Here is a 25,392-nt window from a genome sequence, read left to right on the forward strand (position 1 = left end):
AATACCTGTCCCACTGCACTCAGTCATAAATGTCTAATTGCTATGAATGAAGCTTTTGTTTATTTTTTGCAGGTTGCTACCTTGGATTACTCAATGTGTACCCTAATAGGAAAAATAAAATTAAAAAGAATACATCTCATTGGACTACAGAACTTGATAATCAGGCTAAGGTAAAAGCACAAAAACCCCAAACATGGTCTTTACACAAACCATAATGTTAAAGTTTTTTTATTAAAAAATAATGTAGAACAAAACATATTTACACTGATGAAAGATACTCTTTTAAATTTGGCAGACATTTTTAGATGAGTTAACCAACAAGTACTTTTTTAACAATTTACAGTGTAAAAGGCAATAAAACTGTTGGTACAATCAATAAGATGAGGTTAAGGACGCAGCTGATCAGTGATCACTGATATATCAATCATATTTAGTTTTGATAATCAGCTGGTGTACACTTAGCTTTGTAGTGCACGCAAATCTCCTACAGGGGGCAGCGTAATGTCATATAAAGGAGCCCAAATGCCATCCTTATTCAGTCAGCAACACGCTTTTACTATCTTTCTTCAACAGATCACAACAAAAACCTCCCCATGAACAATGCATGAAGTATCCTACACTAATTTTACTGACTAGACATCATACCCATCAGAATTTTTTTTAGTTATTATTTCAACTAACATACAAACAGCTAATGCATGTTTCAACAGAGAAATCAACAATGGGTTAGTATTTTGTAGGGACTCCAAAAAACTCTGGGTTGATTTAAACATGTCTGCGTCAAGTGGAAGAATTAGAGCAGCAACAGACAAGCATACAGATCTATTTTCAAGCCGACAGTTTGATTTACAAATCTGATGTTTCCAAAACGCGTTAGCTGGAAAGTCTACATAACTATTGATGCAAACACACAGTTATCAAATAGATGTATTAACCTAAAAGGTGATCAGATCAGTGACTTCAATCATGTATTTTTTCTCACCAGGGTTTCCCTAGATGAGACTAATTTATATGGATCAGTGCAGTAAAATTAAGTCAATGAGCTTTTAGAAGTAATGTGATTAGGGGTGCACCAATCGATCGGCCAAAATTGGTATCAGCACCGATTTCCTTAATTTTAGGAGATTGGCAATGGGCCGATCCTTGTAAATAAGATCAGTTTCACATGCTTCTACATACTAAAATGTGAAAAATGAAAGACTAAAGGAACTGATATAATTTAGTAGTTTGGACAGCAATGCTTTAAACTTTTCATTTATATTTGAGAGAACTACCTCATGTGCAGTTAAAACAACAAGTTTGTATTGTTTCAGGGGTATTGTTCAATGTTATTCGATAAAATAAGATTGGAACATTGATGGTGTATGCTATCAGTTACAAAAAAATCGGTATCGGCCAAAATCAGAATTAGCAGGTCAGGCTTTTTAAAGATCGGTGACTGGCTAGAAATTGGTGCACCCATAAATGTGATATGACCCCCACATTGATCTGAATACAAAGACCCAACAATATGATGTCTTAAAGAGTCAAAAATGTTCATTTTTACTATAAGTGATAGTAAATCTTTCCTAGAAAATCAGATTTATCTACTTGGTGTGACTGACAGGAGAGATGATCAGAGGAGCAGAGTTTTTACCAGCATTGTTGTTACAGGGACCAAAGTAAGAGTAGAGTTTCTCAGTGAAGGAGCAGCCAGTAAAGGAGTAGATCAGAGATGCAGTACCAACGTCAAAAAAGGAGACCAGACCCTCCTCATAATCCACAAACACCCCCACCTTCTCAGGACCACACTTCAGAGAGAGACGGATGGATGGGTCAGCACCAGCAATGTACTCTTTTCCATTATTTAACCATATTGTCCAGTAACCATTCTGAGGAGAGAGTATGATTTCTCCCTTCCTGTTGATCGACTCTCTGGCCACTCCTAAAACCCAGCCAGTCTTTCCTTTAACCTGAACCTCGTAGTAAGACTTGCCTGAAGAGAAACTCTGCTTTGATAAGACAATAACAAACAGATCAAATCTCTCTGGATTGTCTGGAAGATCCTTCTTTACCTTGTCAGTAAAAACTTGCTTTGCATTTTTAGACAGGCTGAGAAATGGATTTGCTGTATCAGGATCTAGTGTCACATCCACCTCATACTGCTGGACTCTCTTCAGCTCGGCCTCAAACAGCTTCTTCATCTGTTCACTGATGGTCTCCTCCAGCTGCTTCACAGCTCTCACCACAGTCCCCTCATATGAAGGTGGATGGACTCTGACTTCAGTCCAGTCCTTGGTGGGTGGAGCAGCGTTCAGAGACGTGAAGTTCTGGAGGAGTTGGAGGTGGTCTTCAGAGCGTGAGAGCTGCTCCACCTCAGCACATCTCTTCTCCAGCTCAGAGATTTCCTGTTCCAGCTCTCTGATGAAGCCTTCAGCCTGTTTCTTCGTCTCTCTCTGCTTCTCTTTGATGCTGTTGATGAGCTCAGCCTGGCGTCTCTCTACAGATTCTTTCAGAGCGCTGAAGATTTTAACACCTTCTTCTATCTCTTTGTCTGCATTCTTATCACTGAGCTCCACTGAGAGTTTGAGCTCTTCAATCTTTACTCGTCTCTTCTGGACCAACTGCTGAATTTCTTCTCCTGTAATCTCCAGCTTGGCCTTCTTTCCTTCACATTCTTCTTTCAGAGGAACAACATCATGAGTCTTGTGCTCCAAGAGAGCGCACATCATGCAGACACACATCTGGTCGTTCCTGCAGAACATCTCAAGCAGTTTGTCATGTTTCTCACACATCCTGCCTTCCAGGTTCTCCACAGGGTGGATCAGCTGATGCTTCTGCAGACGTGACATGGTCAGGTGAGGCTCCAGGTGAGTCTCACAGTAAGAAAGCAGACACACCAGGCAGGACTTCAGGGCCTTCAGTTTGGGTCCAGTGCAGACGTCACAGGGAACTTCACCTGGTTTGGAAACTTCCCTCTCTATGCTGCTGCTGCTGGATTTCTGCTGAGCTGACTGTCTGAACTGAGCAGCCATCTCAGAGATGAAGGTATTAACATGTAGTTCTGGTTTACTGGTGAAAACCTTGTTACAGTTGGGACAGTGCCAGGAGTCATTGATATTCCAGTGTTTAGTGATGCACTTTTGACAGAAGTTGTGTCCACATGGTATAGTGACAGGATCAGTGAAGACATCCAGACAGATGGAGCACAGGAACTGATCTTCAGTCAGCAGACAGCTGGCAGCAGACATCTCTACAACCTGAGGACAAAAAGTTACAATTTTAATTTCACTTTCTTCAGTTTAAGCCTTCTTTGGAATCAGGCATTTTATCTATGACACGGCTCACATCACAGTGGCCTACGCAAACGTGTGCGTTGGTATGTCCACATTAAAGATGCATCGATTGTGAGAGTTAGGGCCAATGAAGTGCTCTAACCAAAGAGCAGTTGTACACAGCAAACATAATACAAAAGATTACAGAATAAATCACAATTTTGCCAATACCAAAGTTGTTTTGTACTTCTTTTGGTGTAACACATCTTGATTTGTGTGCTAACATTTCTCTCATTCGACCATTCTTTCTTTAATTTGAGCTTGACCAACCAGGTCACCTTTTCTGTCCTGTAAAAAATTCGATTCAGCAGCTAGATATACCAGAAACAATCATAAAATTATTAAAACATAACAGATAAACATTAATACCTGGCATTAGAAGTAAACTCAACGCACCTATTTGATGGCACTACAGCTACCTGGCTGTATTTTTTCTAACTCTAGTCCTGGCAACAGGAGAGTAACAGATACTTGTGTTTTTAAAATTAACCTTGAACAACACAAAAAGTCATTCAAATTAAATAGAATTGTGATAATTTTGGCAATGATTATATGGTTCCACTAAAACTGCAACATTTTTCCCCTCACATTGTTTTCATTTCATAAACTTCTAGGAGCTGGATAGGAATAAATAACTAACTAATAAATGTAAAAACACAATTCCAGCATAAATAAGGGAATAAAGGTAAAATTAAATAAAGGGTATGACAATTTTCTGGTGGGGATTAGTTTCAGTTAAAATCCGAGATGGGCATGTAGGTCACATGACCATTTTTAAAGTTTTTATTTTCTTAATGAAAAGTTGGCAGACAACCAGTGTTTTACTCTCCAACATACATAAGAGAAGGGCTAAAAAAAGTTTTCTGATTTTAACAACTTTTTTAGTGCACAAGAATAATGTCATTATCTTACAACGTACACCTTTTTCTTCTGAGTGCGCTAGACCAGAATGTTAACGCTTCTGCCTCAATCTCAGCCAGAAAAAACCCTGGACCTTAAACTCTAGTCTTATGTAAGGGTGAGTAATACACAGCAAAGTAAACATGTGATCACCAACCCCAGTCTCCCCTACTCCACACTTCCTACTGAACTCTACATAACAGAGGCTATCCAAGAACTAAAACCTGTCACAGCGACTTTATTTAGCCTCTGCTTGCTACATGCATGTGGTAGAACAAACACAGACATTCAGATTTCTGAAATCAAAACGGGTTTGTAAGTTACACGAAATAGGTGTAAGAGTATAAACTAGCTAAACATTAGCCTAGCTGTACATTCAGTCAGGTAACAACTACTCAGAGTTCAGTCTCTCTTGTTTAGTTTCAACTTCTGTGTTAGTGGTGGAGTTAAAATAACAGCTAGTCTGAATAGTTTGTGTTTGTTAGTCTGTGTACTCACAAGTGTTTGTCAGAAAAAAAGACCCTTCAGTTGAATTAGTCTTCAGAGAGAAACAGAGAGACGTCTCCTCTCCTGCAGCTCTGCCGAGACTCTGACTAACTTTCACTTTCATTTCAGGAACAGACAGATGTTAAAGCTTCTCTTTCACTGCTGCTCCTCCTCTCACTGTTGATCTGGAAGGAACTTTGATTTCCTCTGCTGACAACACACTGACTTAGCTCTGGAACAAGACAAGATTTACTATTTTTTCCTTTTTGTCTGACAGTAAAACGACTGATAATACAAATAGAAAAGCTGTTAGGCTGTATTAGGTCATACAAACTGTAAAGTTCTCTAAAGCAAACAGATTACAGGGATTACTGTTAGCGTCTGAATGGAAAAATAAGAATAAATGATTAATAATCTCTTTCTGTGCATTTTTATGCTAGAAAAAAATCATTGCAATACCCCAACTAATAGTCCAGTTAGTTGTACTGTTTGATACTGCACCATTAAGATATTTATTCAAACTGGCTTTTGATTTAAAACACATCTTTTAATGTAATAAGTAGAGTCTAATTATCTTCTTAAATGACCTTTTTTATGACATGAACAAGCTCAGAAGTTGACCTTCCATCACAAAGAGCAACAAAAGGATAGGACTGTCACTCCTATATCACTGTGGGAAAATGCCTCACTTCGTATGCACGTTTGCACTTATTATCATGTAAATCTGCACTGCATATTTTTATGTTGCACAATTAATCTGATCACGACTGTAAATGTATGGTTATGCAATTACAGCATCGCATAAGAGGCTACAATTGTACAACGGTGGTACTGTAAAGGTTTACAAAAATGCCAGCAGAGAGGCATTTTAGTTTACTTGACTTTTTAGTTTACAGTTTACATGGATTCTGTGCCTCTCCACTCCTCCTCTAGACTCTGGGACCTTGAAGAGTGGAGAGGCACAGAATCCACAACGCTTGAAGTCCAGTGTGAAGTTTCCACAGTGATGATTTGGGCTGCCATTGCATCTGCTGGTGTTGGTCCACTGTGTTTTCTGAAGTCTACAGTCAACGCAGCCATCTACCAGGACATTTTAGAGACCTTCATGCTTCCTTCTGCTGACAAGCTTTATGGAGATGCTGATTTCATTTTCCAGCAGGACTTGGCACCTGCCCACACTGCCAAAGGTGCCAAAGACCGGCTCAGTGACCATGGTGTAACTCTGCTTGATTCTGACCTGAACCCCATAGAGAATCTATGGAAGATGAGAGACACCAGACCCAACAATGCAGATGACCTGAAGGCCGCTATCAAAGCAACCTGGGCTTCCATTACACCTGAGCAGTGCCACAGGCTGATCGCCTCCATGCCACGCCGCATTGATGCAGTAATTCATGCAAAAGGAGGCCCAACCAAGTACTGAAGCCAGAGAAATGAACATACTTTTCAGAAGCCTGGCATTTATTTTAAAATATCCTTTTTTAATTGATCTTATGTAATATTCTAGTTTTCTGAGACACTGAATTTGGGGTTTTCTTATCTGTAAGCCATAATCATCAACATTTCAAGAATTAAAGGCTTGAAATACTTCACTCTATGTGTAATGAGTCTATATAATATATGGGTTTCACTTTCAGAAAAGAGTGATAACAAAATATTGAACTTTTTCATGATATTCTTATTTTTTGAGAAGCACCTGTACATGACCCCGATCCTACTGTGATATCAGCATCCATAGGTTTGTTGTCTTTGTTTGGACTCCCTTAGACATATGGGGGTTAAAAGTGGGAACAGTGGATGTTGACGGTCCCCAAAATGTTGAAGTCCACCACTGCGTAGTACCAGTTATGTATTACACTGTAATACTGACATGTATACCAATAACTTTATTACCAAATTGTGACGCACTTATATACACAACAGCCATTCAACATAACACGGACGTTGTGTTAAATATCTTACAAAAATACTTTTATACTAAATGTCAAATGCAAATTCCTTGTCAGCGGAAGCATACTGGGTAAATCAGACCGTGTACACAGGTCGTCTACCGACCTGATAACGTTAACGTAATGAACAACAGTGAAGAAACAAATCTAATACCACAGAGCTGTGGCCTCGACTTTCCTCTTTATTTCGGCCCTGCTGTGTCTCTTCTGACCGCCGCGGGTTTTTGTGACTTAACGGCCAGAGGAGACGTGTGGTCGACGGCTCTGCCAGCTAGCTGCCCTCGCCATTACTGGCAGAGCTTCTACACTCCAACAACATCGAAGCAATTCGACAAAAAGTTTAGTAATACGGTTCTTATTTGTCTCTACAGCATTAATTTTTGATGTACACCGTTCCCAGAATGGAATTAAGTGTTATAGTAACAAAGAAAAACAAAAATATCTCACCGTTTATCGCTCCTCTTTCGCTTCCCGGTTTCCGCTTTGAACGCCAAAATGCATGTCGGGAAACCTCCGCTGAGAAGTACAGGAAAGTCACCAGCGGATGCAGGGGTGTGTCGATAGTATATGTAGGAATTTCAACCGTTCTTGGCGAAATGTTAACTCTAGTATTTAGCACTTTTATGTAAAATCTGACGCTCTAAGGGTATGGGAGAACACAAGTACAGAGAGGAAACAATGCTGTTAAAGTTTTTAAATATCACCCATCTTCCACCCCTAATACCTAACGGTGGTTTAGTCCAATCTCTCTCTCTCTCTCTCTCTCTCTCTCTCTCTCTCCCCTCCCAGCAGTTCAGGAGTTGCTGTGCCTTGTACATACGGTGTAATATCCGCCGTTGACAGGCGGTAGAGGGTAACAGAGGGGATTTTAGAGCAGTGATACTCAACGTGTGGCTCTAGAGCCACATGTGGCTCATTCGTGATGATTTGTGTTTTTTTCATGTCTTAATTTGAAATATTATTACCCCAGAAAATCCTTAAAAAGAACATTTTATCTCAGAAATGATCAGTTGCAAGTAACATTAATCAGTTTGTTACCCACACTTGGATGGTAGGCATAAACATATTTTACACTTTTATCCAGCTTTTTGCTATTTTTAATCCTATTTTATTGCCTTGTTTGCCACTTTTCACCCATTTAGGCTGCCTTTTGCAATCAAATGCACTAATTTAACATTTTCCGATCTTTGATGCTTTTAGCAAATTTGCCCCACCTTTTGTTCTGGTTTTTGCCCAATTTAGTCACTTTTCACTCATTTTTCCCCACTTGTTTGCCACATTTGGACCATTTTTGCTACCTTTAACTCTACTTTTTTGCCACTTTTCACCCATTTTTGCCACTTTCTGCACTTTTTTGCCACTTTTCGCAGTTTTTGCCGCTTTAAGCCCGTATTTTCCTCTTCTTTTTGTCACTTTCCTTCCCTTTTTGACACTATTATCCAGCTTTTTTGCATTTTTGCCCCATTTTGCCACTTCCAGCCCATTTAATCTGCCTTTTGCAATTATTTGCACATTTTTCTCACTTTTTTAAAAAAAAATTGCCAGTTTTTGCCACTATTAATTCATTATTTGATCACTTCCCGCCCATTTTTGCTGCTTTTTGACCATTTATTTGTCACTTTTACCACTTTGATTGTGGCTCTTGTATTTTTCAACAATTTGGCTCTTTGGGGAGCAGGATTGAGTAGCACTGCTTTAGAGCATCTTTAAAGCATCAATTTTTTTGAAACCTTTGAAAATTAAACGGGAACGAGCAGGTTAACTTTTTAAATGTTATATCAGAGGGAAAAGGTAGCAACTTATTAATTTCTTAGTTTAGGATCAGACTACAGATGGTAATATCTTCCTCTGAAAGAAAAAAAGAGACTGCAGATGTTGATATTTCAGAAACTAGGGTAACACTGGTGAAATAATTATGCAAGGGGAGTCACTGTCACTCCCACCTCATCTGGAAAACCACTTTAAAATCATAATGGAAAAAAAATCGGGATAAAATCCAGTTTGAGATATGGCCATTAAACATTGTGATATTAAATGTTTCCCATATCGCCCACCCCTACAATGAGACAACTTCTGAAGACACTTGAGGATAATTTTTCATTCAGTGAAAAAAGAAATACCATTTTCTCTAATTTACAGACTGATCTTCAGTTATTGGTGCCAGTAAGAAACACTTGACATATTTACATCCATTAAAGAATAAAAACATTCAGCAGACAGACATTTCAGATATGTGTTCATGCTGTTTGTTTCTGAGTACATGGTTTTTGGAGGATTTAACAGACAGAAAGGCACTAAAACAGTTATCAGAATGGATTATATTGATGAATGCAGGAAAACTGGTTCAACTTGGTGGAGAGAAATTAAATAGCATAACGTAAGCCATAGAAATGTACGTTATAAAATCAAGTGATGGTAAGTTGTGTAGGAAATACTCAGATCTTTCTACTCAGTGTGACTGACAGGAGAGATGATCAGAGGAGCAGAGTTTTTACCATCATTGTTCAGACAAGGACTAAATAATGGGTAGATTTTCTCAGTGAAGGAGCAGCCAGTAAAGGAGTAGATCAGAGCTGCAGCATCAACGTCATAAAAGGAGACCAGACCCTCCTCATAATCCACAAACACCCCCACCTTCTCAGGACCAGACTGCAGAGAGAGACAGACTGAATGACCAACACAAGCTTTGTACTCATTTTCATTCCTAAAAACTATCGTCCAGAAACCGTTCTGAGGACTTGCTGTGATTTTTCCCTTCCTGCTGATCGACTCTCTGGCCACTCCGAGAGTCCACTTTGTTTTTGCCTTTAACCTGAACCTCGTAGTAAAATCTGCCTGAAGAGAAACTCTGCTTTGATAAGACATTTACACACAAATCAAATCTCTCTGGATTGTCTGGGAGATTTTTTCTTACGTTTCCATGTTTAACTTCTTTCCCATCATCAGACAGGATCAGCCAGGGATGTGCTGTATTAGGATCTAGTGTCACATCCACCTCATACTGCTGGACTCTCTTCAGCTCCAACTCACAGATCAGCTTCTTCATCTGTTCACTGATGGTCTCCTCCAGCTGCTTCACAGCTCTCACCACAGTCCCCTCATATGAAGGTGGATGGACTCTGACTTCAGTCCAGTCCTTGGTGGGTGGGGCAGCGTTCAGAGACGTGGAGTTCTGGAGGAGTTGGAGGTGGTCTTCAGAGCGTGAGAGCTGCTCCACCTCAGCACGTCTCTTCTCCAGCTCAGAGATTTCCTGTTCCAGCTCTCTGATGAAGCCTTCAGCCTGTTTCTCCGTCTCTCTCTGCTTCTCTTTGATGCTGTTGATGAGCTCAGCCTGGCGTCTCTCTACAGATTCTTTCAGAGCGCTGAAGACTCCAACACCTTCTGCTATCTCTCTGTCTGCGTTCTCATCACTGAGCTCCACTGAGTGTTTGAGCTCTTCAATCTTCACTCGTCTCTTCTGGATCATCTGCTGAATTTCAGCCTCTGTCTTCCCCAGCTCAGCCTTCTTTCCTTCATATTCTTCTTTCACAGGAACAACATCATGAGTCTTATGGTCTGAATAGGTGCACATCAGGCAGACACACCTCTGGTCGTTCTTACAGAACAGCTCCAGCAGTTTGTCGTGCTTCTCACACATCTTTCCTCCACAGGGTCTATCAGGGCATGTTTTTTCAGAGCTGATGTTGTCAGATGAGGCTCCAGGTGAGTCTCACAGCACGAAAACAGACACACCAGGCAGGACTTCAGGGCCTTCAGTTTGGTTCCAGTGCAGACGTCACAGGGAACTTCTCCTGGTTTGGAAACTTGTCTCTCTGAGCTGCTGCTGCTGGATTTCTGCTGAGCTGACTGTCTGAACTGAGCAGACATCTCCTTGATGAAGGTGTTGATCTTCAGCTGTGGTCTGGTGGAGAACATCTCTTTACAGTTGGGACACCGATAAGGGGCTTTAGATTTCCATTGTCTAGTGATGCAGTTTTGACAGAAGTTGTGTCCACATGATAAGGTGACAGGATCAGTGAAGACATCCAGACAGATGGAGCACAGGAACTGATCTTCAGTCAGCAGACAGCTGGCAGCAGACATCTCTACAACCTGAGGAGAAAATGTGAAAGTTCAAACATTTTGTTTAAGGGAGTATCAGGGATGTATTTTGAATTTTCATGTGTTTTCTCTTAACTAAACCAAACTTTTTTTTTTTTCAAAGCATTAGTGGCATGTAGATCATGTTGTCTGACCAAAGTTTACTCCATGGATATTTACTGACTACTCTAGACTGCTTGTCGAATCTCAAAGAACAGAGAACAATGTGGATGACTCGGTATGTTTCAGTAGTAGTATTCAGGAAGAACCGCAGGAGGAGCTGAACTCTGACTTCTAGGTCATTTTGATTACAGCTGCTGATAAAATAATAAAGTAATGTAATCTTTCTAACTGCTGCTCAGGTCTTAATCATCATAAAACAATGATAGGCTGATGTTACTGAGTATCTCTATCTGATTAAACATCAGCTGAACATCACAGGACTCCACAGCATCTACTAGTTCAATGACTCGTTTAGTTCAGAGAGTTTTATCCAGCTCATTGATCCAGGCTAAAGTCATCACTAAACCCTCCACTTCTGTCAAACTGCTGTCTACTTTTACATCCTGCTGTCACAGCTTCTCTGCCTACACTGCTAACAGGTGTTATGGTTCAACTGGTGACCATGTGAACTTGCTACCTTTAGCAGTCTGTGGTTGTCTTAGTAACAGATGCTGCAAATACAAGGAGTACTCATAAATGTTACTAATATTACTGACACTAGCTCATGAGAGATGTCTTTATTTAAACATTAGAAAGAAACATGAGGAATGTAAATAAACACCAGTTAGCCTGGTAACACATTCAACTGTAACACCAGTAGAGTTCCTCTCATTCATAAGTTGTTTTATTTTTGTGAGTGATGTCCAACAATGGACAAATACGCTCCAAAATATCTCTGAGGCTTCTGACCTCGTGGTTGTGAACTTTTCTCTCTTAAAGTCCAACAGTGATGGACCTCAGTCTTGGCTACGTCGCTGAGAGGAACTTTCCTTTAAAGAAAAGCCAAAGTTTTTCAGTTTATGTTGCTGAAACTCAACAAATATGATCAGCTGTACTGACCTACAATGGCTGAGGGGTTAAAGTTTTATCCAGATGTTATAAAAGTCATATATATTGTCAGTTTTATGTTTTTCAGAGGAATAAAAAGGCGAGGTAAAAGCAGAAATTTATCTCTGTACTTTGAAGTAGGGCTGGGCAATATATTGAGTATACTCGATGTATCCCTGCTTTTGCCACCCACGATGAATAAAATGACAATATCGCGAATATCCGAGAATAAATTATGTGGAAGTTTTGAGCCGTCAGCGTGCATTTCTCGCTGGAGTTTCGCTTCTCCCATTGTCCCTGAACGCATCTCTCACAGCAGAGAGCTCACTCTCTCTCCTGCACCCATCCAGAAAACTCCTCTGCACATGCGCATCAGCGGTGAGAAGCAAGGAAAGAGGAAGGTAAACAGAGCAGCGTGGCTAGTTAGCTAGCTGACTTTTGAGACAGCAAGAAACAGCGCTGGATCTGCAGCTTTGAGCAGTCGTTCAACTTTGAAAAAGAAGCGGTCTAACTCACGCAGTATTCGTTAAAATACGCCGCAAGATGACTCCGAGATAACGGCGGCAGTAACACAACAAGTCACTAAAGACATGAGTCCAGTGTTGTTGAAAAGACACTTAACCCAGAATATGAGGTTTGCCTGGGCGCGAGCATTTTGCTGAAAACTCCCTGCCAGAGTCGTGCACTTTAGAGAGAAGACAACCCAGCAATGGAAAAATGTGATCCACTTCTCCTCAATTACGGAGACTTATCTCAGCCTTACAGTTCAAAACACCGATGAGAAGTTAAAATGTTCCTGCCTCCAGACAAGCTTTTTCCACTATGATCACACAAGAGAGTTTCTTGAATAAGGTCTAAAGACACTCTCGTGTTAAGAACTTGTCAGAAACTGGTCCAGCGTTCATCAGCACAGATAGCGGACTAATATAATCACAGCTGTGAGCCTGAATGGAGGACTAGACTGCAGGGTTTTGGCCTCTGGCTGCATGCATGATTGGTGAGTTTTGTGTAGATGTGCTTCACTCTTAATGAGGAAAATAATAATTTTATAATCAGCAATAGTAAACATAACACAGAAAACATTTCAGGACTTTCCATACACTGTAAGACAGAGTATTTCATGATTTATGTATTTTTGATTTATTAGCAAAAGACTGAATGAAGTCCTTTTCAAAATAAAACTGCTAAATTTGACTTTATATTGATTTATATTTGCTGCATACAATTTTATTAAAAATCCAATAGAACAGTCTATTTTAACCACCAAACTAGTGTCATTTGGGGCTGAATAAATACAGCTGCTCAGAGGCCATTTCAAATTATCGTTATATATATCGTGTATCGGAATATAGCAAAAATATATCGGGATATCAATTTTAGGCCATATCACCCAGCCCTACTTTGAAGAACTCAAAGGTCATCTAAAGTTGGCTAGTTAGCTCTTAGCATGACTTCTTTGTGCTGGTATTTAATTTTCTTTGTCATATTTGATGATCGCCTCTATCTTAAAACGCATTGTTCACAGAAGTTAAATAATTAAAAGAGGAGGATGGAAATAGATTTTTTAAAGAACAAAACATGTAAACATCAGATAAAGGTGTTAAGCTAATGCTAACTGTTATAACATCCTGTTAAACCTTGTTGAAGTTCAGCTTCTATGTTTCAGGTTTTACTTCTTATTGTAGCTCTGCATTTACTTATCCTCTATCAATATTTCTCCTTCTGTTATAACCAGGTGACTCTGATGTAAAAACAGTCAGATTCTGGCTTTAACATTGATCAGTATCTTACTCCTACATGTTAGCCTTCAGTGTCGGCGTACTCACCAGAGTTTGGAGGATTTTCTGCTGTAAAGTTGATAAAAACTTGAAGGATTGGGCTCAGTTTGTCTTCAGAGACACAGAGAGACTTGTCTGGACTGCAGCTCAGCTTCTAATCAGACAAAGTTTCACTTTGAACAGAAACAACCAGACGTTGGAGCTCCTCCTCTCAGTGTGGCTCTGTTAGGAGGTTTGATTTCCTCGGGAAATTCCTGCAGACTTGTTCCTGGAACAAGATGAGATTTTACTGCTGTTTACTGTTTAGATGACGGGACAACAGCTGAGGTAAATTATAATAATAAATGGACCATAAAAGAGTCCAGCAGACTCCTAGTAAACATTACACTACCATCTCAATAAAGTCTGAGCTGTAGAAAAGTCAAGGATATCCTGAAGTAAAAACAGCAAACCATCAAACTTTCATGCTTTAGTAAATGTCCTCTGGTACATTCTCAGTGTTGGTCAGTCTCTCTGACAGTCTCAGTTTCATTATGTTTCTGCTCCACGCTCTATAAACTCTATATCCTTTTGACTTATCAGCTGTTGTCCACCTCCTTCTTTCCTTCTCCTCCTTCTCCATGTGGAAGAAAAATATAGGAGTGCATGTACAAAATGACTCACTGTCGTCCAATGATCCCCAGTTAATATAATAACATTCACACTTTTCAGGAGTTCACATTTAGTTGTTTTCTATCAGTAAATGACACATGAGATGTTTGTTGTTTTATGTTTTATTTGAATAAAAAAAGGAAAACAGTTCTGTCTTAGGACTGATCTTCAGTTATTGGTGCCAGTATGAAACACTTGACATATTTACATCCATCAAAGAATCAAAATGTTTGACATTCAGCAGACAGACATTTCAGATATGTGTTCATGCTGTTTGTTTCTGAGTACATGGTTTTTGGAGGATTTAACAGACAGAAAGGCACTAAAACAGTTATCAGACTGCATTATATTGATGAATGCAGGAAAACTGGTTAGACCTGGTTGAGAGAAATAATGTGACATTAATGAAGAAAATTAAATATAACTCAAACTGATCTGAAGCCAAAATCCCAATAATGTATCATTGGCCTTGTTTTCTCTCTTATCTACTCAGTGTGACTGACAGGAGAGATGATCAGAGGAGCAGAGTTTTTACCATCCTTGTTCAAACAAGGACTAAAGTACGGGTAGATTTTCCCAGTGAAGGAGCAGCCAGTAAAGGAGTAGATCAGAGCTGCAGCATCAACGTCATAAAAGGAGACCAGACCCTCCTCATAATCCACAAACACCCCCACCTTCTCAGGACCAGACTGCAGAGAGAGACGGACCCCAGGGCCGACACGAGCTTTGTACTCATTTTTATTCCTCAACCCTATCGTCCAGAAACCGTTCTGAGGAGTCAGTGTGATTTGTCCCTTCCTTTTGCTCGACTCTCTGGCCACTCCTAAACCCCACTCAGTCTTCCCTTTCACCTGAACCTCGTAGTAAAATCTGCCTGAAGAGAAACTCTGATTTGATAAGACACAAACAAAATACTCAAATCTCTCTGGATTGTCAGGGAGTTTCTTTCTTATGTTAGCAAGCTTAACTTGTTTCCCATCATCAGACAGGATAAGATTTGGATGTGCTGTATCAGGATCTAGAGTCACATCCACCTCATACTGCTGGACTCTCTTCAGCTCCACCTCACAGATCAGCTTCTTCATCTGTTCACTGATGGTCTCCTCCAGCAGCTTCACAGCTCTCACCACAGTCCCCTCATATGAAGGTGGATGGACTCTGACTTCAGTCCAGTCCTTGGTGGGTGGAGCAGCGTTCAGAGACGTGAAGTTCTGGAGGAGTTGGAGGTGGTCTTCAGAGCGTGAGAGCTGCTCCACCTCAGCACGTCTCTTCTCCAGCTCAGAGATTTCCTGTTCCAGCTCTCTGATGAAGCCTTCAGCCTGTTTCTCCGTCTCTCTCTGCTTCTCTTTGATGCTGTTGATGAGCTCAGCCTGGCGTCTCTCTACAGATTCTTTCAGAGCGCTGAAGACTCCAACACCTTCTGCTATCTCTCTGTCTGCGTTCTCATCACTGAGCTCCACTGAGTGTTTGAGCTCTTCAATCTTCACTCGTCTCTTCTGGATCATCTGCTGAATTTCAGCCTCTGTCTTCCCCAGCTCGGCCTTCTTTCCTTCATATTCTTCTTTCACAGGAACAACATCATGAGTCTTGTGGTCTGAATAGGTGCACATCATGCAGACACACATGTGGTCGTTCTTACAGAACAGCTCCAGCAGTTTGTCGTGCTTCTCACACATCCTGTCTTCCAGGTTCTCCACAGGGTCCATCAGCTGATGTCTCTTCAGACCTGACAAGGTCAGATGAGGCTCCAGGTGAGTCTCACAGTAAGAAGCCAGACACACCAGGCAGGACTTCAGGGCCTTCAGTTTGGTTCCAGTGCAGACGTCACAGGGAACTTCTCCTGGTTTGGAAACTTGTCTCTCTGAGCTGCTGCTGGATTTCTGCTGAGCTGACTGTCTGAACTGAGCAGCCATCTCCTTGATGAAGGTGTTGATCTTCAGCTGTGGTCTTTTTCTGAAAATCTCTTTACAGTTGGGACACTGACAGGAGACATTACTATCCCAGTATTCAGTGATGCAGTTTTTACAGAAGTTGTGTCCACATGATAAGGTGACAGGATCAGTGAAGACATCCAGACAGATGGAGCACAGGAACTGATCTTCAGTCAGCAGACAGCTGGCAGCAGACATCTCTACAACCTGAGGACAAAAAGGAGAAATTTAACAAACTAGAAATAATCAAATTTTTGAATTTTATACATCATCCACACTTGGTTATTTGGAATATCAGGACTGCATTTTGGATTCTCTATACCTTTTTAAACTGAACATTAAGGAACTGATTGAATTCCAGCAGCAGTTTTCATTTTCATAAAGGTTGGGATCAAGGATGTATTCCTGATCCTCTTGGAGAGTTTATTTCCAGGTACTCAAAGTGGCTCTGGTCAGCTGTGAATCTTTGAGATTGGAGCATCAGTGTAGATTTCCTCCTGGCTGTGGAGTAGTGTGTCACAGGGTACATGTCTGTGTCTGTGCTTCTGTGTGGTCTTTCTTCCCTTCTCCTCTCCTTCTGTTAGAATGGGCCTACTGATCACTGACTGCCTACAGCTGTCCACTCAGAGAAGGAGAGAGATTATTGGTGCACAGATTAGAGGTAGGAGTGTGAATGTGAGGGCAGAGATGGTGGGAGTCTAGACGGGACGTTAACAACACCAGGAGGCTTAAACTGCATGACTGCAGGTGGAAGGGGAGACGTCCAGAGAGAGGACAGAGCAACGACAGAGGGAAAGAGTAGATAGGAGGCTGTGTGTGATACATGGAGGGCTGGAGAATGCTTCACCCTTATTCTTCTCTGGGACATACTAGTCATCATTGGCCTACCAGGGCATCCAGTAAGAACTGTCCCAGCCACATGCAGCCGCGGTCTCAAAGGGATGGCCAGGGTGGTCGGTGCCACCCCCAAAATATGATTGGCCACCCCATAATTTCCGGGACGTCATTGGCTTGCATGCCTTGAAGCTTCAGGCATCTGTATTGCTGCAGAGTTGTACTGAATACACTAAAGACACACAGAACTCCAGCAACACATTTTTTCAACAGTTTACATAGAGAAAGTCCAGTTTCTTAGCCTCCGTTTTGCCTTTGTTACCTTTGCTGTTAAATGAAATTAGCTTGTATGCTAATCTGATGTAGGATAAAGTAAGCCTTGTCTTTACTTCTGTAGCTTTGGCTCTCTGAAATACGCCTGAAACTGCTTAAAATGCAAGTACTGCTATTGGCGAGCACACATTTATGCACTGATCTGATACCGTTTTGTCCAACTTCGTATTTCCCTGTGCTGCGAAGAAGAACCAGAGGACCGGCAGCTGCAGCAAAGATAGCAGGCTGTGTGACAAATATTATCTGTACGTGTTGTTAAAAATCCTTCCAGACTGCCATTGTTGTTCACGACATGAAGTGACACAGGTTATTAAAAACTGAATAACTCCTGAACCAAAATCTTTGCCTCTTTCTTGTTTTTCCTCTTGAAGCTAGTTGTTATTGATGCCTTTGAATCTCCTACGGAAGTATTTCTAGCAATCCTAGAACTTTTCAGGACTTTGAAGATTAAATCCACACCCACTGACCTGATAATGGTCTTTTTATCAATTTTAACACATTTTCTATAATTTTATTACTGATAGCTTGAATGCTAACCGCTATATTGATTTCCCTTTGTGCAGGTCTGTCAGCTGTCTCAATATCTATGTGCTAGCCAATGGCTAGAGACACATGGTTTATTTACAGTTCAGAGCATTATCTAAAAGCTTAAAGGGATATTTCAGGATTTTTGAAGTTGTGTCTTATGAGGTGCTTGACTATAGTAGTGGCATTAGCCTCCAGTGATTTCCGTGTAATTTGATCCTGTTGTTGTTAGGAGCTCGGAGAGAGCTGGTGCATAGCGGCTGTAGATGGGAACATGTTGTCCGTGTAAATTCACAAGTTTTACGAAAAAATGAACCAAGAAAATATGTTGGCTCCCCTGTGTGCTGTGTCGAAAACGTACACAGCGCTTCATTTCTCCCAAAACCCCCCTCTGTGTCAGTTACTTATTTACAATGCAGCTTTCGCCATTTTGTGTCCTTCTGCCTCCACATGCTGTTGTTTACATCCGCCTGTCAGCTGTGTGGGTCTGCTGTGTAGCGGGGTCAAGCATCGATTACTACAACACGTTGTGAGTTTTTTATTCAGTTTATTTATGTATTTATTTTTTTGCAGATTCAGAAGATGCCGCATACTTGCATTTATCCAGGCTGTTTAAACAAGCACACCTCCTAGACACCATACAGATTTCACCCTATTCTGCTACGTGACATCAGTCTTTGCCAGCTTTGGCTTGAATATGGATACAAACACCCCACCTTCTGCACTGAAAAGTTTACTGCAGTGCCCATTTTACCAACCAGGACTATTTAAAAGAGCTACCAAAACACAAGCATAGGTTGAAGAGCTCCACTGAACCTTCACTTCAGGTAAGCACTATTTACCGATATTAACATTTAAAACACACTACCAAACACTCGCACATTTACAGGCAATTTCATTGCAAAGCCACGAAGCACAGCTTCTTGATGCCCTACAGTCAACTCCAAAGATGTGGTATTTCACAGAAATGGGTGGGCTTGTATGACAAATAATTTCAGTGCATTTTTCCACTCCAATAGCTGACACATTGTGCCGACTGTAGCTTGTACCAGCCATTAGAGGAAAAAGGCGACAGTCATAAGCTCACCTGGATGACAAATTTCCATTCAGCCCTTCTGGTCGGGGTCTGTTTTCCAATTTATCTTCAGAAAGTTGAAGAAGGTCCGCAAAGCGCCAGCGTTTAGTAAGGCAGGGGATTCTGGATGGAGTGTCATGCAGACTGCAGGCGTCTGTGAGTCAGTACCTTCTGATCCAATAATGTCCTGAAGAAGTGTCGCAACTAAGTCCCACCCATGACAACAGTAGCTCTCCAAGTGGGTTGGCATGGGTTCGCATTTTTCACATCTACACCACCAGGTAACTCGGGATCTCTCCTGCTCTAAACTTTAAAATTAAGTTTCTCAAGTCTCTCATTCAGTCTGCTGTATAAGTCCAGTTTGAATCCATCTGCATAAGTTCTTCTTCAGTGTACTCCGATTCACAGAAATATCCTCTCGTATCCACAGTAAACACCACATCATCATCACTCATGTCGAAATCGCTCATGCTATCATAGTTTTAGTACGACGGAGTATTAGGGCCACACTGAGAAAAAGAAAAAAAAAAGAAATAAATTTTTTTTTTGACATTATGAGAAAAAGTCATAATATTACGAGAATAAAATTGTAATATTACGAGAAAAAAGTCGTAATATTAAGAGAAAAAGTCGTAATTTTACGAGAATAAAATCATAATATTACGAGAATAAAGTCGTAATATTACGAGAATAAAACAATAAAGAGAGTTTGCTGCGGCGCCATCTCCGTTAAAATGAACAATGTTGAGCATCTCGTGAAGCTATACTTTAGTATCAGTTTCACAAATAAGGAAATACTTCATCTTCTTTTAGCACATCAGCATCAAATTATTATGAGATTCAGGACAATACTCCATCCATCAGCAGACTGTCTTTAATATTACGACTTTAATCTCGTAATATTACGACTTTTTCTCGTAATATTACGACTTTTTTCTCGTAATGACAAAAAATAAATTTTAAATTATTATTATTTTTTTTTCTCTCCGTGTGGCCCTAATACTCCGTCATATTTTAGCTTGATGTGGTGTTATTATTTCTGTAGAGCACAGCAGACCCACACAGCTGACCGGCGGATGTAAACAACAGCGTGTGGAGGCAGAAGGACACAAAATGGCAAAAGCTGCATTGTAAATTAGTAACTGACACAGAGGGGGGCTTTGGGAGAAATGAAGCGCTGTGTACGTTTTCGACACAGCGTACAGGGGAGCCAACACATTTTCTTGGCCCATGTTTTCGTTCCCATCTACAGCCGCTATGCGCCAGCTCTCTCCAAGCTCGTAATAACAACAGGATCAAATTACACGGAAATCACTGGAGGCCAATGCCCCTACTATAGCCAAGCACCTCATACAACCCAACTTCAGAAATCCTGAAATATACCTTTAAGAGTCTGAAGATGTTGCATTGTCATTTCCTTCCTTGCTACTTTAACAAAAAAGACATATTTACAACTTTGTAAAAATTTAAGAGTATACTAGTTGATTAAATGCATACCATAAAAAACAAACATGTCACTCACACACATTAACACACTGTGGCCACCTCTGCACATCCCGAGGCCACCCCTGTAAATATTTCTAGAACTGCCACTGGCCACATGGTGTCAGGTTTCCAGACTACCTCTAAACAACAAACAGCAGCCCTGATGTCAGGACTGGAGAGACTACCTCTTTGCAGATACTCTTGGACCCAGGTCACCTTGTTCAGTGAAAATGTCCTGATGAGATCCAAACAGCTAACTGGTAGAGGTTACACTGAATATCAGCACTGAAATGAATCTATCTAGATAATGTGTGATATTATTTCACTATAAATCAAACTAGCATACTCCTAAAGATAAACTAACTTTGACATGAATATAAACTTTAACAACTAAGACCTAACATTATCTGTAGCTGCAGAAACATACAGTCAGTGTTTGTACCAGTTGTTAAAGTCAGTAAAAACATCAGTTATGCTTTAAAAAAGCTCAAACTACAGAAACAGGAACATTCAGAAAAACTATTACAGTTCTAGATTCTTAAAGAAGAGTCTGATAGTTGGGAGACACAGTTTTTTGTCATAATTATAAAACAGAAATAAACCAGGATACTGTAGGAGACTGGGGTTGGTTGTAGCATTGATTATTCCATCTACACAGTACAACTACTGCTGCCTTGAAAGTTGTGAATGACATTCTTGAAGCCTTGGACCAAAACAAAAGTGTTGTCTCTTTTTATTGACTTCTCCAAGGCCTTTGACACGGTAGATCACAGTGTTTTATTGAACCGTCTTAGAGCTACTGGGTTTTCGGAACATGCTGTTGGTTGGTTTTCTAACTATCTGACTGACAGAACCCAGGCTGTTCAATTAGGTGTTACCTCTAAGGTACTAAAAATTGAGAAGGGGGTGCCTCAAGGGTCTGTACTGGGCACCCTGTTGTTTACTATAGATATAAATTGGCTTGGACAAAATGTTCCCAATTCCTCACTTCATTTTTATGCTGACGATACAGTAATCTACTGCTGTGCACCTACACCTGCAGAAGCTTTTGCAAATCTTCAGCATGCTTTTGATTTAGTCCAAGATCAGCTTAGCCAGCTGCAGCTTGTTCTGAATGCAGATAAAGCTAAACTCATGTTCTTTACATCCTCAAGAGGAGCTCAAAGAATATTGCCTGGGAAAGTTGTTACAAAGGACAGTCAAGAAATTGAGTTGGTTTCTTCCTTTAAATATCTAGGGTTTTTGCTTGATGAAAACTTGTGTTTTAAGGAGCACATTCAGTATGTTGCTAAAAAGCTGAAGGTTTTACTTGGTTTTTATTACAGAAACAAGTCCTGTTTCTCTTTTATGGTCAAAAAGAGACTTGTTGAGTCTACCTTTTTACCTGTTCTTGACTATGGTGATGTATTGTACATGAATGCTTCTGCTCAGAGTCTGAAGATGTTGGATAGTGTTCATCATGGAGCTCTGAGATTTATCACTAACTGTGGATTTCTTACTCACCATTGTACCTTATATTCTAAAGTCAACTGGACTTCTTTAAGCACACGTTGTCTTGGACATTGGTATGTCTTCATTTATAAAGCCATTCTAGGCAACATTCCAGAATACCTTTCCTCTCTGTTGATCCTGAAGGATGGATTGCACAACTTGTGTTCGTCTGACTTTGTGCAGTTGTTGTTGTTCCCAAAGTCCGAACTGAGCTGGGAAAGAAAGCTTTTAGGTTTTCTGCTCCTTTTGCATGGAACAATCTGCAGACTGAATTTAAACTGCAGAACCCGGTGTCTCTGAATGTTTTTAAATCTTTAATGAAAACTCTTGAAATCAAACTATCTGTATGCCAATGTTTTAGCTGACGTCTTATTATCAATGTACCTGTTGTTTATTATGTACTGTATGAGCCTGAGTGTGTTTGGTTTGAAACTGCATTGCTGCCATTCTTGGCCAGGTCCCCCTTGAAAAAGAGATCTTTGATCTCAATGGGGCTAGCCCGGTAAAATAAAGGTTAAATAAATAAAATCTAAACGATAGGGCTGTGTTTCCTCATGTTCTTATCAAATATTTGGTCTGATGTCACTTTAAAGCCGTCTGTTCTAAAAACAGTTAAAGGATTAAAATCAACTTAAAGAGGTTGATTCAAACCTAGACAATGTTCACTGATGATTATTATAAAGATGGTTTTCACTTTAAACTTATTTGGTGTCTCTAGCTGAAAGAATGAGAAAAATACACATTTATTTTTAATCTTAACAATCCCACTGATAACTATAGGGACAAACCAGAGTGTCTTTGACAGATAATAACTTTATGTTTATATCATTTACAAGTTTAAGATGGAGACACATTTCACTGTTAGACCCTATACTTCTCTCTAATTTAGCATTGATCACTGTCAGATGTATTGATCATGAGTAAAACACAGCAGAGTGGAAAAGTGGAACAGCCAACCCCGGTCTCCCCTACTCTCCACTCCCTCCTGAACTCTCACTGAGAAACTATTTATACTGGGATGTTAGCCTGTAGTAAAACTGCTCTATCTGGTTTGTTCTCTTCATGGTGACTAAATAAAGCCTCTGCTTTCTACTAAACAAAGTCAGTGAGATTTGTCACGTTCAAACTAGTTTCTAAGTTGGAGGATAGAGCTGTAAAAGAGTGTAAAGTAGCTAAAGATGATCCTAGCTGTGTATTCAGTCTGATAAGAACTAGTCTGAGTTCAGTCTCTCTTCTTCAGCTTTGACTTGTGTTTAGTGCTGGACTTCAAACAACATTTAGTCTGAATAGTTAGTGTTGTTGTGTTTGTTAGTCAGTGTACTCACCAGTGTTTGTCTTCAGTTGAATTAGTCTTCAGAGAGAAACAGAGAGACGTCTCCTCTCCTGCAGCTCTGCCAACACTCTGACTAACTTTCACTTTCATTTCAGGAACAAACAGACGTTAAAGCTTCTCCTCTTTCACTGCTGCTCCTCCTCTCACTGTTGATCTGAAGGAGATTTGATTTCCTCTAAAAAATACACTGACTTAGCTCTGGAACATGAGGTTTACTTCTGCTGCCTTTTACGACAATTTCAGTAAAAATATGAAGTGTAAACTTATTTTATTTATTTACATTGATCCCAGTTATTTGTAACATCAGTGTAATTGAAACGTTTTAGTTTTATAAATGTTCCTTTGTTAAATCTGATGATATTTTTTGTCACAGCTATCCTGAACTCAGAGAGCAGTCAGACGGGAGTGTCCTGTCTTTTTAATTTTCTGTGTTTCAGTGTAAACAGTTGTTTGCACGTATATAATTGTTGCAGCCAAGGACACAGGTAGACACTGATAGAAGTTTCTCTGCTTTTCTTCCTCATTTTGAACAGAACAAGACAACAAAGTCTCTGTAACTTTCCATCAGTGTTTTCTCTGGCTGTCGTTATAGTCCTACTGTTGCTCTCTCTTGTTGCTTACACATGGAGCACTCCTAATAACAACAGGGTCTTCTTCTACTCAACTCTGTATAAGTCTGAACTTTGCTCACTGATGACACCTGGTGGTGAAAACTGTAAAGCACACCCGAAGCTTAAATAGCATCACATCTAAGAAAAACAAATTAATATTGTCGGTTTAAACCTTAACTAAAATATTCTACAACCCCTGTAAATTAATTCAAGTGCATTACTCAATGAATTTCATAAAAAAAAGTTAAAGGGGGTTCATGGGGTCCGTTATGTTAACTCAGGTCAACAGTAAAAAAAAAAAACATTTTAAGACAAAGATGTCCAATGTTAATGCGGTCATGTATAGATTATGGATTTATAGTTTATGGTTCAGCAGCAAAAAGTTACAGAAAAACTTGACCGAGCTCTAAGACTCTGCAGAGGTGCAATTAAAACAACCCCACCAGTGCCTTACTGGTAGAATCTAATGAGTTACTGTTATATTTGAGACGTTTGAAGCTGTCTCTGGCTTATTTGACTACGCTGAAAGGATGTGGAGAGGAACAGCCAGTAACACGTGTTAAAAGACTGCTTGGAATACTGTGAACAAAATAAATGTAAAGGATTTGGCTGGAACATGAATTTAAAAGCTGAAAAACTTGAGTTAATTTATATAAATATGCACCTAATGTTATATGGGGTAATGTTCCATCGTGGTTACTTCCAGGTCCAAAAGTAGATTTAAAGCTTCTTGAATTAAAGCATGATTGGAAGTTAAGAAATTTAACTGATTTTGGACATTTGGTCAAAGAACACCTGAGTACACAAGTCCACTACTATGTCCCAGTTTTTACTGATGGATCTAAAGATCCTGAGAGCGGACATGTAGGATCTAGAGTATACATACCAGAACTCAACGTACATTTTTTTTAAAGAATTAATAATAGATTGTCTGTGTTTACAGCAGAATTAACTGCTATTATCTTTGCTTTACAGTGGACTGAAGAGGTCAGACCAGAACGAGTGGTCTTACGCTCAGATTCAGCAGCAGCTCTCAAAAGTTTACAATCTAAAGACATGGCTAGAGAGGACCTAAAAACGGAAATATTCATGTTACTGTTCAGACTTCAGAGAAGTGGAGTAAACGTACAAATGAAATTGTACAAGTTTCCCAAGGAAAAGGTGAAGCAAAATCTCTGATTAAAAAGGCAGAAAAGATGGAATGAAGATACTAAAGGAAGACACTTCTATAATATCTAAAAATCAGTTAACACTAAAGATTACAAAGGAAAATGCAGACGAGAAGAAGTAATAATTACTAGACTTAGATTAGGACGCACAGATTTAAAATCAACCCTTTATTTAATGGGAAAGTGTGTCTCTATCAGAAAAATGTGACATTTGTGAAATAAGTGAAAACGTTGAACACATTGTCTTAAAGTGTAGAAAATATGAAACAGAAAGAAATGCATTAAAAACAGAATTTATGAATTAGAACAACCTTGGAGTCTGAACGGTATTTTAGGAGGAAGTGAGACAATGAGAGACTGTCATAAGGCTCTTTTAGTCTTTATAAAAAACACAGGA

At 40.0% G+C, this 25,392-nt stretch overlaps 2 protein-coding genes and 1 pseudogene across 3 annotated transcripts; all 3 read right to left on the reverse strand.

Moving 5' to 3' along the window:
* Positions 1-1,329: 1,329 nt before the first annotated feature.
* Positions 1,330-7,140, reverse strand: LOC121515207 (E3 ubiquitin-protein ligase TRIM21-like). Of its 2 annotated transcripts, none has more exons than XM_041795850.1 (2): positions 7,097-7,140; positions 1,330-3,239 (listed from the first exon to the last, which is right to left on the reverse strand). In XM_041795850.1, the coding sequence occupies exon 2, from the start codon at positions 3,228-3,230 to the stop codon at positions 1,587-1,589; it is 1,644 nt and encodes a 547-aa protein (XP_041651784.1). In that variant the 5' UTR covers positions 3,231-3,239; positions 7,097-7,140; the 3' UTR covers positions 1,330-1,586. The 2 variants fall into 2 exon arrangements, with proteins under 2 accessions (XP_041651784.1, XP_041651785.1); XM_041795851.1 differs by lacking the exon at positions 7,097-7,140 and adding an exon at positions 4,713-4,802.
* Positions 7,141-9,094: 1,954 nt separating this feature from the next.
* LOC121515549 lies at positions 9,095-13,683 on the reverse strand (annotated as a pseudogene).
* A 690-nt stretch (positions 13,684-14,373) lies between these two features.
* On the reverse strand, positions 14,374-23,289 carry LOC121515548 (E3 ubiquitin-protein ligase TRIM39-like). Its single transcript, XM_041796375.1, has 2 exons — positions 23,208-23,289; positions 14,374-16,346 (listed from the first exon to the last, which is right to left on the reverse strand). Exon 2 carries the CDS (start codon positions 16,335-16,337, stop codon positions 14,694-14,696), a length of 1,644 nt encoding a protein of 547 aa, XP_041652309.1. The 5' UTR covers positions 16,338-16,346; positions 23,208-23,289; the 3' UTR covers positions 14,374-14,693.
* Between the last annotated feature and the right edge of the window lie 2,103 nt (positions 23,290-25,392).

The sequence above is a fragment of the Cheilinus undulatus genome, linkage group 9, assembly GCF_018320785.1.
Source record: "Cheilinus undulatus linkage group 9, ASM1832078v1, whole genome shotgun sequence".
In the NCBI taxonomy this organism is placed as follows: Eukaryota; Metazoa; Chordata; class Actinopteri; order Labriformes; family Labridae; genus Cheilinus; species Cheilinus undulatus.